This window comes from Xenopus laevis, chromosome 8L (assembly GCF_017654675.1).
Source record: "Xenopus laevis strain J_2021 chromosome 8L, Xenopus_laevis_v10.1, whole genome shotgun sequence".
Classification (NCBI taxonomy): Eukaryota; Metazoa; Chordata; class Amphibia; order Anura; family Pipidae; genus Xenopus; species Xenopus laevis.
The window spans coordinates 3,561,173-3,573,640 of NC_054385.1; the positions used below are offsets into that span (position 1 = coordinate 3,561,173).

General features: G+C 41.5%; 1 protein-coding gene across 2 annotated transcripts in view; it reads left to right on the forward strand.

Moving 5' to 3' along the window:
* Positions 1-1,558: 1,558 nt before the first annotated feature.
* kcnt1.L (potassium channel, sodium activated subfamily T, member 1 L homeolog) overlaps positions 1,559-12,468 on the forward strand; it is a 121,235-nt gene continuing 110,325 nt past the window's right edge. For both annotated transcript variants that reach the window (XM_041572323.1, XM_041572324.1), the window contains exon 1: positions 1,559-1,974. In XM_041572323.1, coding sequence (XP_041428257.1) covers positions 1,820-1,974 — 155 coding nt within the window. In that variant the 5' untranslated portion in view covers positions 1,559-1,819. The remainder of the gene's footprint in view (positions 1,975-12,468) is intronic.

The following is a 12,468-nucleotide window of genomic DNA, read 5'->3' on the forward strand; positions in this document are numbered from 1 at the left end:
GAAAACCCCAGGTCCTGAGCATTCTGGATAACAGGTCCCATACCTGTAATAATAAAACAGTCACTTGTACTTGATCCCAACTAAGATATAATTAATCCTTATTGGAAGCAAAACCAGCCTATTGGGTTTATTTCATGTTTATATGATTTTCTAGTAGACTTAAGGTATGAAGATCCAAATTATGGAAAGATCCATTATCCAGAAAACCCCTGGTCCCAAGCATTCTGGATAACAAGTCCGATACCTGTAATAATAAAACAGTCACTTGTACTTGATCCCAACTAAGATATAATTAATCCTTATTGGAAGCAAAACCAGCCTATTGGGTTTATTTCATGTTTATATGATTTTCTAGTAGAATTAAGGTACGAAGATCAGTGGCGTAACTAGAGGTTATTGGGCCCCACAGCAAATTCATTTTAGGGCCCCCCCAATTATCCATAGGGCCTAATGGGCCCTCTATACCTCGTGGGTTCCCTGCAGCCACAGGGTCGGTAGTTTTGCCCCTGTAGATCCAAATGACCGAAAGATCCATAATCTGGAAAACCCCAAGTCCAGAGCATTATGGGTAACAGGTCCCATACCTGTACATTGTAAAAGCAAAAAGAATGACATAAAATGTGGGTTATAGGAATACAAAACTATTTATTCTCCCTATATATATATATATATATATATATATATATATATATATATATATATATATATATATATATATATATATATATATATATATATATATATATATATATATATATGTGTATATATATATATATATATATATATATATATATATATATATATATATATATATATATATATATGTGTATATATATATATATATATATATATATATATATATATATATATATATATATATATATATATATATAGATAGACACATTCTGCAGGTATTGACAGCACTCCAAGGATATTCACAACTCAGCGATAGTTATACATCAGTGAAGGTTTATTGAAAATCCAACGTTTCGGCTCCTTCCTGGAGCCTTCGTCAGGCTCCTTCAGCTCCAGGAAGGAGCCGAAACGTTGGATTTTCAATAAACCTTCACTGATGTATAACTATCGCTGAGTTGTGGATATCTTTGGAGTGCTGTCAATACCTGCAGAATGTGTCTATATATTTCGGACTAGCACCCAGGTTTTTTGTTTATTCTCATGGTTGTGCACTCCATTTTCTCTCTCTCTCTCTCTCTCTCTCTCTCTCTCTCTCTCTCTCTCTCTCTCTCTCTTTATATATATATTCTCACTATACAGTATGTATATATATATAGTCTCAGTATGTATATATATATATATATATATATATATGTATGAGTTGTGGGCAGTAGGGGGCGCAGTTACACCACCATGAGAGGAGAGCAGGCAGCACCACTGAGCTGGGCAATCATTTCTGAAAAGAAAAAAACATAATCTCAGGTTTTAACAAAAGAGGAAAAGTGTTTCCATTGTGAATGCTTGAGGGAAGGCAAGGGAGCGGCGTTCCCAGGCTGCACGAATGTATCTCCTGTAACCTCTGTTTGGGGGACAAACGTCCAAAGCAGGTGTTGGGGTTGATTTGCTGCGCACGACTGTATCTGTACCAGTGTAGTCTGCGTCTAGGAGATGCCCATCCAATGATGCCACTGGCCTCTCTCTACAGAACTGGAAGGGGGGACATTGCTTGAGACCCCCCCATTGCTGGCCCAAAATCTCTAATCTGGAGCCACAGCGAGAGGCAGAGGAGCAGCACCGGCTCTTGACTCCAAATAAAAGGGGAGAGTCTTCATGATCGGTCCATTTCTCCCAGACCACTTTTCAGATGCCATTTTTGGATGAAGACAAGAGCTTCCAGGGTATCTACAAACCGACGGCCCTCCAGCACCCGCAGGAAAGTGGCCAAACCATGTGCAGCGAGTGTTACACCAACCAGACCTACATCCACGATGATGGGAGCAGCCACCGATACACTTCCAGGTAACTCTTCCTTCCCCTTGTGTATCAATTCATTGTCTTGTCTGCCAGCGAAGGATAACATCAAACACATATCACTATAACCACTCCCATTTATAGTTTCATAGCCGGGGCATTACTGAGCCACAGAGCTTGCACTTTATTCACAACACAGAGCAGGCCTTTTTACCTATAACATTGTACATGGAAAGGAAAGACTTCCCTCTGGAAGAGCCGGTAGAGTAGGGAAAGGGTTAATATGAGTTTTTTGATCAAAGGAGAAAGAGCTGACACTTTGCAATGCGACAAACACCGAGCCAATACCCCTCTAGGGTCAGATTTCAGATTAATATTTTACATTAGGCAATATTTTAGTATGTTATAGAATGGCTATTTCTAAGCAAGTTTTTTTAATTATTTGCCTTCTTCTTCTGACTCTTTCCATCTTTCAAATGGAGGGTCACTGACCCCATCTAAAAAACAAATGCTCTGTAAGGCTACAAACATATTGTTATTGTTGCTTTTTATTCCTCATCTTTCTATTCAGGCCTCTCCTATTCATATTCCAGTCTCTTATTCAAATCAATGCATGGTTGCTAGGGGAATTTCAACCTTAGCAACCAGACTGCTGAAATTGCAAACTGGAGAGCTGCTGAATAAAAAGCTAAATAAGTCAAAAACCACAAATAATAAAAAAAATTTATGAATATCACTGTCTACATCATACTAACAGTTCATTTAAAGGTGAACAAACCCTTTAACGTCGATCTAGGTATGTTGGGATTATCACACCTAGGGGCAGATTTATCAAGGGTCGAATTTCGTGGGTTAAAAAACCCTCGAAGTAAAATCCTTCGAATTCGAATATTGGATTCGAAGGATTTTAGCGTATAACGTTTGATCGAATGATCGAATAAAAATCGTTCGATCGAACGATAAAATCCTTCGAATCAAACGATTCTAACGATTTTAAGCGATCGATCAGATTTTGTATATACAAAAAAAAACTTAGAAAAGTGCTGGGGAAGGTCCCCATAGGCTAACATTGGACTTCGGTAGGTTTAAAGTGGCGAAGTATGAAGTCAAAGTTTTTTTTAAAGAGACAGTACTTCGATTATCGAATGGTCGAATAGTCAAGCAATTTTTACTTCGAATCATTCGATTCGATCGAATTTGACCAATTCGATGGTCGAAGTGCCCAAAAAATTACTTTGAAATTCGAATATTTTTTTATTCGAATTATTCACTCGAGCTTAGTAAATCTGCCCCCTAGTGTGACTGATATTTGTTGTTTGTCATTGGGATTTCATTTATTAAGTACTTTATAGATTCTTCTATTTGAAAACCTTCAAATCCTTTTTTATAATAATAACTCCTTTTTTAAAAGTTGTGTCTGTTTATAAATATAACCAAGTTCCCATCTCCTTTGAAGGGGGTTGTTCACCTTTAAATGAACTGTTAGTATGCTGTAGAGAGGGATATTCTGAGACAATTTGTAATTGGTTTTCATTTTTTATTATTTGTGGTTTTTGATTTTTATTCAGCAGCTCTCCAGTTTGCAATTTCAGCCATCTGGTTGCTAGGGTCCAAATTCCCCTAGCAACCATGCATTGATTTGAATAAGAGACTGGAATAGGAATAGGAGAGACCTGAATAGAAAGATCAGTAATAAAAAATAGCAATAACAATAAATGTGTAGTCTTACAGAGCATTTGTTTTTATAGATGGGGTCAGTGACCCCATTTGAAAGATGGAAAGAGTCAGAAGAAGAAGGCAAATAATTTAAAAACTATAAAAGACCAATTGAAAAGTTGCTTAGAATTAGCTATTCTATAACATACTAAAATATTGCCTAATGTGAAACATTAATTAAATATTATTAGATAAACTAACTATTATTAACTATACAGTTATGGGACCTGTTATCCAGAATGCTCGGGACCTGGGGTTTTCCGGATAATGGATCTTTCCATAATTTGGGTCTTCATGCCTTAAGTCTACTAGAAATTCATATAAACATTAAATAAACTCCATAGGCTGGTTTTACTTCCAATAAGGATTAATTATATCTTAGTTGGGATCAAGTACACGCGACTGTTTTATTATTACAGACAAAACTTAAATCATTTCTAAAAATTTGGATTATTTGAATAAAATGGAGTCTATGGGAGACAGCCATTCCGTAATTTGGAGCTTTCTGGATATCGGGTTTCCGGATAAGGGATCGTATACCTGTATTAACTAAAGTCAAACAATTGAAAAACTATGAAAAGTAAATAACGAAGACCAATTGAAAAGTTGCTTAAAATTAGCGGTGAAGCCCTCATTTAATATAAGCGTGTCACAGTGTGACTGGAGCATAAATTGCATGTGGAGCAGTTGCAGCTGATCAGAGAGACTGTAGGAAAGGACTGGGGCACCTGCAGTTTGTTTGAAGAAACTTGGTTATTTCAGATGTATCACATCCACTGCCACATCTGGGCCAGAGAGGGGCTGAAATATCAAAGGAACACTTCAGACCACCCAGTGGGGGCACAAAATGCAGAATAAGGGCATTGGGAACGCCGGGGGAATCGGATCTGAAGCGAAGCCCCCGAGCTCTCAAGATTAGGCTGAAAATAAGCGGAAAAAAAAAGAAGAAATATGCTGAACGCAGAGAAAATTGTCAGTGTTTTCCCTGGTGGGACTGACAATCAATGTAGCGATGTAAAGTCAGCAGATAAATCTGGGGTCCTAAGTGTTATTTTTCTGCTTTATCATTAGAAAAATGTCTCTTTCCAGATACGTAAAACATCCTTATTCCAATGCCCAGAACATTCCTTCTCTGTATATTTGTATTTATACATATCGGAGGAGGAGGTGCCATATTGATTCCCTTAGACAGTACAGTATGAGGGTATAGCTTATTGTGTGCCCAGAACATTCCTTCTCTGTATATTTGTATTTATACATATGGGAGGAGGTGCCATATTGATTCCCTTAGACAGTACAGTATAAGGGTATAGCTTATTGTGTGCCCAGAACATTCCTTCTCTGTATATTTGTATTTATACATATCGGAGGAGGAGGTGCCATATTGATTCCCTTAGACAGTACAGTATGAGGGTATAGCTTATTGTGTGCCCAGAACATTCCTTCTCTGTATATTTGTATTTATACATATGGGAGGAGGAGGTGCCATATTGATTCCCTTAGACAGTACAGTATGAGGATATAGCTTATTGTGTGCCCAGAACATTCCTTCTCTGTATATTTGTATTTATACATATGGGAGGAGGGAGGTGCCATATTGATTCCCTTAGACAGTACAGTATGAGGGTATAGCTTATTGTGTGCCCAGAACATTCCTTCTCTGTATATTTGTATTTATACATATGGGAGGAGGAGGTGCCATATTGATTCCCTTAGACAGTACAGTATGAGGGTATAGCTTATTGTGTGCCCAGAACATTCCTTCTCTGTATATTTGTATTTATACATATGGGAGGAGGGAGGTGCCATATTGATTCCCTAAGAACCTTCCTCTGCTAGAGGCTTGTGCTGCAGGGACAGTGTCAGCATTCCCATAGGGAAAATCTGGTTCTGTCCGCTTTTCCCACCTGCGGGAAACTACTCCATCCAGGACAAATATTTATCAGACTCACAAGACTCACTTGTTCCCGCTGAGCAGAGGAAACATTGCCCAGTTTGGTGTGTGACTGACAAGGATTTATCAATGTGCTGCTTATGGGCTGTGAGTCTTGTCACTGGGCCGGCTTTCATCTCAGTCCAATAGTTCTCTGTAAATAACATTGTAGCATCATAAATAATCTACTGAATTCTGCCTCCCCTGAGCAGTTCTACTTCAAAACTTCAGATGCAGCAAAGGTACTATAATAGGAAAGCTTCCCCATTGTAAGCAGCAGTCCTGCCCTGCTTTATGGCAGCTGAGATTCTAGCTATCTGTATAACAGAACATTCTGTCCCAGTGGCTGCACAGATCCTATCTGATCCCCATTGTAAGCAGCAGTCCTGTCCTGCTTTATGGCAGCTGAGATTCTAGCTATCTGTATAACAGAACATTCTGTCCCAGTGGCTGCACAGATCCTATCTGATCCCCATTGTAAGCAGCAGTCCTGCCCTGCTTTATGGCAGCTGAGATTCTAGCTATCTGTATAACAGAGCATTCTGTCCCAGTGCCTGCACAGATCCTATCTGATCCCCATTGTAAGCAGCAGTCCTGTCCTGCTTTATGGCAGCTGAGATTCTAGCTATCTGTATAACAGAACATTCTGTCCCAGTGGCTGCACAGATCCTATCTGATCCCCATTGTAAGCAGCAGTCCTGTCCTGCTTTATGGCAGCTGAGATTCTAGCTATCTGTATAACAGAGCATTCTGTCCCAGTGGCTGCACAGATCCTATCTGATCCCCATTGTAAGCAGCAGTCCTGCCCTGATTTATGGCAGCTGAGATTCTAGCTATCTGTATAACAGAGCATTCTGTCCCAGTGCCTGCACAGATCCTATCTGATCCCCATTGTAAGCAGCAGTCCTGTCCTGCTTTATGGCAGCTGAGATTCTAGCTATCTGTATAACAGAACATTCTGTCCCAGTGGCTGCACAGATCCTATCTGATCCCCATTGTAAGCAGCAGTCCTGTCCTGCTTTATGGCAGCTGAGATTCTAGCTATCTGTATAACAGAACATTCTGTCCCAGTGCCTGCACAGATCCTATCTGATCCCCATTGTAAGCAGCAGTCCTGTCCTGCTTTATGGCAGCTGAGATTCTAGCTATCTGTATAACAGAACATTCTGTCCCAGTGGCTGCACAGATCCTATCTGATCCCCATTGTAAGCAGCAGTCCTGTCCTGCTTTATGGCAGCTGAGATTCTAGCTATCTGTATAACAGAACATTCTGTCCCAGTGGCTGCACAGATCCTATCTGACCCCCATTGTAAGCAGCAGTCCTGTCTTGCTTTATGGCAGCTGAGATTCTAGCTATCTGTATAACAGAACATTCTGTCCCAGTGACTGCACAGATCTTATCTGATCCCCATTGTAAGCAGCAGTCCTGTCCTGCTTTATGGCAGCTGAGATTCTAGCTAAGCTGCACAGAAGTACAAAATAAAATAAATGAAAAGTGGCACTTTCAGATGATGATAGTATTATTTATTATATTATCTTCTTATTACATAGATGCTCCTCAGGGATATGATACGTCTATTCAAATCACTGAGAACATTACGGGTTCCCAATGTTGCTTTAGTGTCCTCTTCTCTGTGGCAATAACTCGCCCGACATATTAAATGACCATTCTGTACAAGGGAACAGCGCAGTTGAATAATGCGATAATGACACTTTCATCCCGACAATGGAAGCGGCTGGTATTGGGCAACTCCCTGTGGGTTCCTTGTATAATAAGCAGCAAATGTTTTTTGTTTCTTCTAAAGGGTAAAGACGTCCCATTAAACATGTGTCCCTCATATAAGGAAGGACTTCATCGTATTTCTATTAATGTGTGGGAGCTGCCATACCGCCTGTTTCCTCTTTGACGGGATCAGATTTAGATAAAGTCGATGATCTGTTGGGATCTGTTGGGTTTGGAGGTTATTGGAGGACGCCGACCTCAACACAACTTTAAAATTTCCTGTTTTCGCAAGAAGTGCCAGTTTTCCGCCGGTTATGAATATTAATATCACCCCTGGCGCAATGTTTGTCGCATTTTTGTGCTTTTACTTTTCTAACAAAAAAAAACCACAGGCTGCAGTATCCCCCCCCCCCACTCCCGGCAGGAGGCAAGTCAAATATCTCTGAGCATTGTACATTCTGCGGTGGGATTTTTGGCACCGCTTCTTCGGTCAACAAAAGTCCTCCCCTCTCTGTGTTGTCCTGCCCGGGCTCATCTTTAATAAATGCAGATGGACAAATAAGCCTCAGGTCCAGTGGGGGAACTCAGATGTGTAGCACCGGGCCTTGTCTTTGATGCACATCCCAATAGAGACATGGAAACATATGGTTGAAGGACTTTTGTATAAATCACCTATGGGTGCAGTTGGCCCCTTGCACCCTTCTCATCTACAGCCTAATGTGGCCCTTGTTGGCTGGTCCCATTTATATGTTAGTTTGGGGCCCATAGGAACTGCTCTTCACTCATTCAAGGTCAACATTTCCAGAACTTCCACAAACTGATCAAGTTGAAGGCAAAAAACCCTTCTCCAAAGTAGACCTTCTGTAAGATGCCATTCACTACTCTCTCTAGGGAATTCCGTAAGATATTGTGCTCTTCTCAATTTGCATTAAAAGTTTTCAGTGCTGCTCATATCACGAATGTGAAGCAACAGCGCCACCAGCTTTTCTTTACATATAACCAGCTACAGTTGGCAGAAAATTAAGTTGGTGAGCAGAGGAGTCATCCAACATTTCTCTGCTCTTCTGAGCACTCCCACGATTTACATTTAATAGTTTTCAATGCTGCTCATATCACAAATATGAAGCAACAGCGCCACCTGCTTTTCTTCTCATACGAGCAGCTACAGTTGGCAGAAAATTAATTTGTTGAGCAGAGAAGAGTCATCTAACATTTCTCTGCTGTTCTGAGCACTCCCACAATTTACATTTATAGTTTACGAATGTGAAGCAACAGCGCCACCTGCTTTTCTTTTCATCCGACCAGCTGCAGTTGGCAGAAAATTTATTTGGAGAGCAGAGAAGAGTCATCGAGCATTTCTCAGGTCGGTTCTAACCAAAGCAATAACACAAGGCTTTTGGTGGGCCAAAATGAAGAGCTGATGAGGTGGGGGGCCCAGTTAGAAGGTCTTTTATGGTTGTTTGGCCAAAGTCTATATTATAATTATAACAGGAACTGTGCATGAGATAATCTTCATACTTCCCGCTTATATACTGTAAAAAACATACATTTTGGGGTATTTAAATAACTGCTCTTATGACTCATGCATTAAATGAAGCAATGCCAGTGCAATGAATGGAAAATAGGATCCGTTTATCCTTTTTTTTCCCCCCAGTTCTGGGCACAACTACACTTTGGGCAGACGGCACAGCCTTTCTATCTGATGCCCATTCAAACAAAAGCTAACGGCCGGGGCAGCAGATGCCTCTCGAGCCTGAGAATAGAAAGAGCTGCAGATGGACCGGGAAACACTTGGCAGCCACAAACTCATCTCTTTCTCTGCAACTTTGCAGCCACTTTGGGTCAGGGTGGTCCTCTATCAAGTCAAGAGGATTATTTTCAGCCGGTGAGAGTCAGAGAGTGTTGTTTACTCGGCAGAGAGATGGAAACTCACCAGGACCAGACATTTCCAGGATAGGGAAATGAATTCAGGGAAAGAATAATCTCTGCTTTAGTTAAATGTAGGTGCAGTATTATAACACCCTCCCTGATTTATTGGTGGTATATGTCTTGCACGTAAGCTTGGGAAGCACCATGGATGGGGGTGAAATGTTGGTTTTGGGGGCCAACAGCTGATGGCTTTCAATGGGAGAGACTAAGAATTGTAGACTTGGTCTCCTTTTGAGTAAGGATACATCGTTAAGCCTTTATTATTATGTTGGCCACATGGGCATAAAGAAGTCATTTTCATGTCTACTCCCAAAATTCCTTGAGTGAGCGGAAATGCTGTGTGTGTAGCATGGGGCATGCGGATACCTTCTGTTATAAATAGGTTTACACCACATTAATTGCATAGAGGAAGCCCCTCATGATGTCTGCTGCTCTGATGAGCACAATAGAAAGGTGGTTATACATCTTTGATCCCCTTGTATGGTATCCATGCATTAGGGTCATGGACTGACCAGCCAGATACCAAATGGAGTTGTCCCCAGCGTCGGACTGGAGCATATCAGGCAAAAGGGAATGGTCCAGGCTGGGAGGGTATGGCCTGGGTGCAGTATTGATGGTCGGGTGGGGAGAGGGAGCAGTAACGAGCTTGTGTCGGGTGGAGGTAGGGTTGCCACATGGCCAATATTTTACCGGCCTGGCTGGTAAAAATTATGGTTGATCGAAATGTTATTAATAGGAAAAAACTAAAATATATAGGAAGGCCGGTATTTTTTTCCAGAAAAGGAGGAGTGAGCCTGGGTTGGCTGGAGGAGCAAGCCTGGGTCATTGGAGGAGCAAGCCTGGGTCATTGGAGGAGCGAGCCTGGGTCGGGTGGAGGAGCGAGCTTGGGTCGGGTGGAGGAACGAGCTTGGGTCGGGAGGAGGAACGAGCTTGGGTCGGATGGAGGAGCAAGCTTGGGTCAGGTGGAGGAGCGAGCTTGGGTAGAGGAGTTAGCTTGGGTCAGCGGAGGAGCGAGCTTTGGTCGGGTGGAGGAGTGGGCCTGGAGCAGGTATGGGTCATCCTATAAAGGCTGGGGCCTACCAGGTTGTTTCCGAATATCCCACCAGCCTAGTCTGACACTGGTTGCCCTTTGTATGTCCTCCTTAACTCAAACTGAACTAGACCAAACTGCTGGTGGATTGCATAGCTTGGGGCATGGAGCATTCATAAACAACTCCACTTGCTTTGCTTTCTCTTTCCACTGATTTGAGAAACACAACACACACACAGTGCCGTATCAAAGCTGTAAATTAACGTTGCCATTTAAATACTATGCATTAAATACATTGCCCTTATGTTCTTCTTGATACTCTCATATATTTACATTCATTTTACCTGCCCTGGAGCAGCCCAAAAAATAGAGCTGCCTATACAAGAGGCAATTGGAATACATGTAGCGCCATCTGCTGGACGAGGAAGGTCATGCCACCCATAGTCTCAATATTTTCATTTTATTTTTTATTCCTGGGTGCATTCCTGAGAATGCTAATAGATATAGTATGTATTTAGACATTTATCATCCCAATGAACCCCCGTTACTATGCAGCAGCGCCCTGATGTTTAATGGGGCTTTTCCCTAATAATCCTTTTGGGTTTCCCAGTGCAGGGGAGATTCCTACGTTCCAAGCCAAACACGATCCATTAATTACAGAATCTCTGTCGTGTCAGGAAAGACTGATCGATTCCCAAAGAATAAAAAAAAATTCTCTTTTTAAGAGATGAATAATTGAAATGCTCAGGAGCTAAAATAAAAAATCTAATAAAGGTTTAGTGAATTGCCCCCAAAGTGCCATCATTAGCCTCCAAAACTGCTGATGGCCCGTTGGCATGTGGAATCCTGCTGACTTTCCTGCTCCAGTATCTTCTTCTTCCCATTTTCTGTAATGTGAGACGTCGTCCCGGGAGCCCCCCGCTTCTCCGGAATAAAAACCATTAGCACCAGCAACTGAGCTACTGACTCTGCTAAATGGCTAGTAAAGCTGACGGGGGGTTTTACCCGAGTCTGACAGCCTTAAAGCAAAACTGCTCTTGGTGATAATAAACTTGGGGGTGCAGCGTGTCCCCAAAGTACAGGGATGTTAGATTCATACAGTATACTTTACTATCAATAACCAAAAACAAATCTTTTGTTCAGTTGCTCTGCTAGTCATCTTCTAGTCTCTCATTCCAACCATTGCCTGGTTGCTAAGAAATGTGGAAACCTAGCAACCAGACAGCCAGAGTTAGACTGGGCCTGTGGGGACACTGGGGAAAAAACCTGGTGGTGGCCGCTAGCCCAGACCCATTCTGAAGGGAGGTTGTGGTCGGAGCAGGGGGCCAAGGGTGTGGGACCCCTGATGCGGCAGCTCCGATGTGCCCCAGATCCCCCAGAGGATAAAAAGGGACCACAACCCTCAGAATCAGTTCAGTAGCTTATCTGATAGCCCCATGGGCTAGTGGAAGGGTTTTACACAGGGCAGAGGGAGGGTTACATTTGGGTCCTTATTAGGTAACCCCAGTGGGCCCCAGACCCCCAGTCCAACACTTGGAGGCCCATTTATCAAAGTCCGAATTTATCTCAATATTTTCTGGAAAAAAAAAAATAAGACCAAATCCGTACGAGTTTTTTATTAAAAATGAAAAACACAAATTTTGCGGTGAAAGAAACTGAAAAAACAAACGGTACAAAAATTAATCGTCTGAATTTTTCAGATTTTCCACCCAAAAACTCTGATTATTACACGAAACCCAGCGCAGATCGAAAAAATTGTGGGACTTCCCCCATTGACTTATAGGCAACCTCGGCAGGTCTGAGATACCGGGATTTTCGGATTCAGACTTTTTCCATCCTCGGGGGTTTAATAAATTGCAAAAAAATCATCTTTTTTTTTTTCCACTAAAAAAAAAATAAGACGAAATCCGCACGAGTTTTTTTATTAAAAATTAAAAACACTTTTCCAAAAAAGGGAAAAAAACCCGAAAAAAAAAAACAGGAAAAAAATGAATCGTCTGAATTTTTCAGATTTTCCACCCAAAAACTCTGATTATTAGACGAAACCCAGCGCAGATAGAAAAATTCTTTGGGACTTCCCCCATTGACCTTGGCAGGTCTGAGATGCCGGGATTTTCGGATTCAGACTTTTTCCATCCTCTGGGGTTTAATAAATTGCAAAAAAAAATCATGGTTTTTTTTCCCACTTAAAATTCTGATTTTATACAAAAA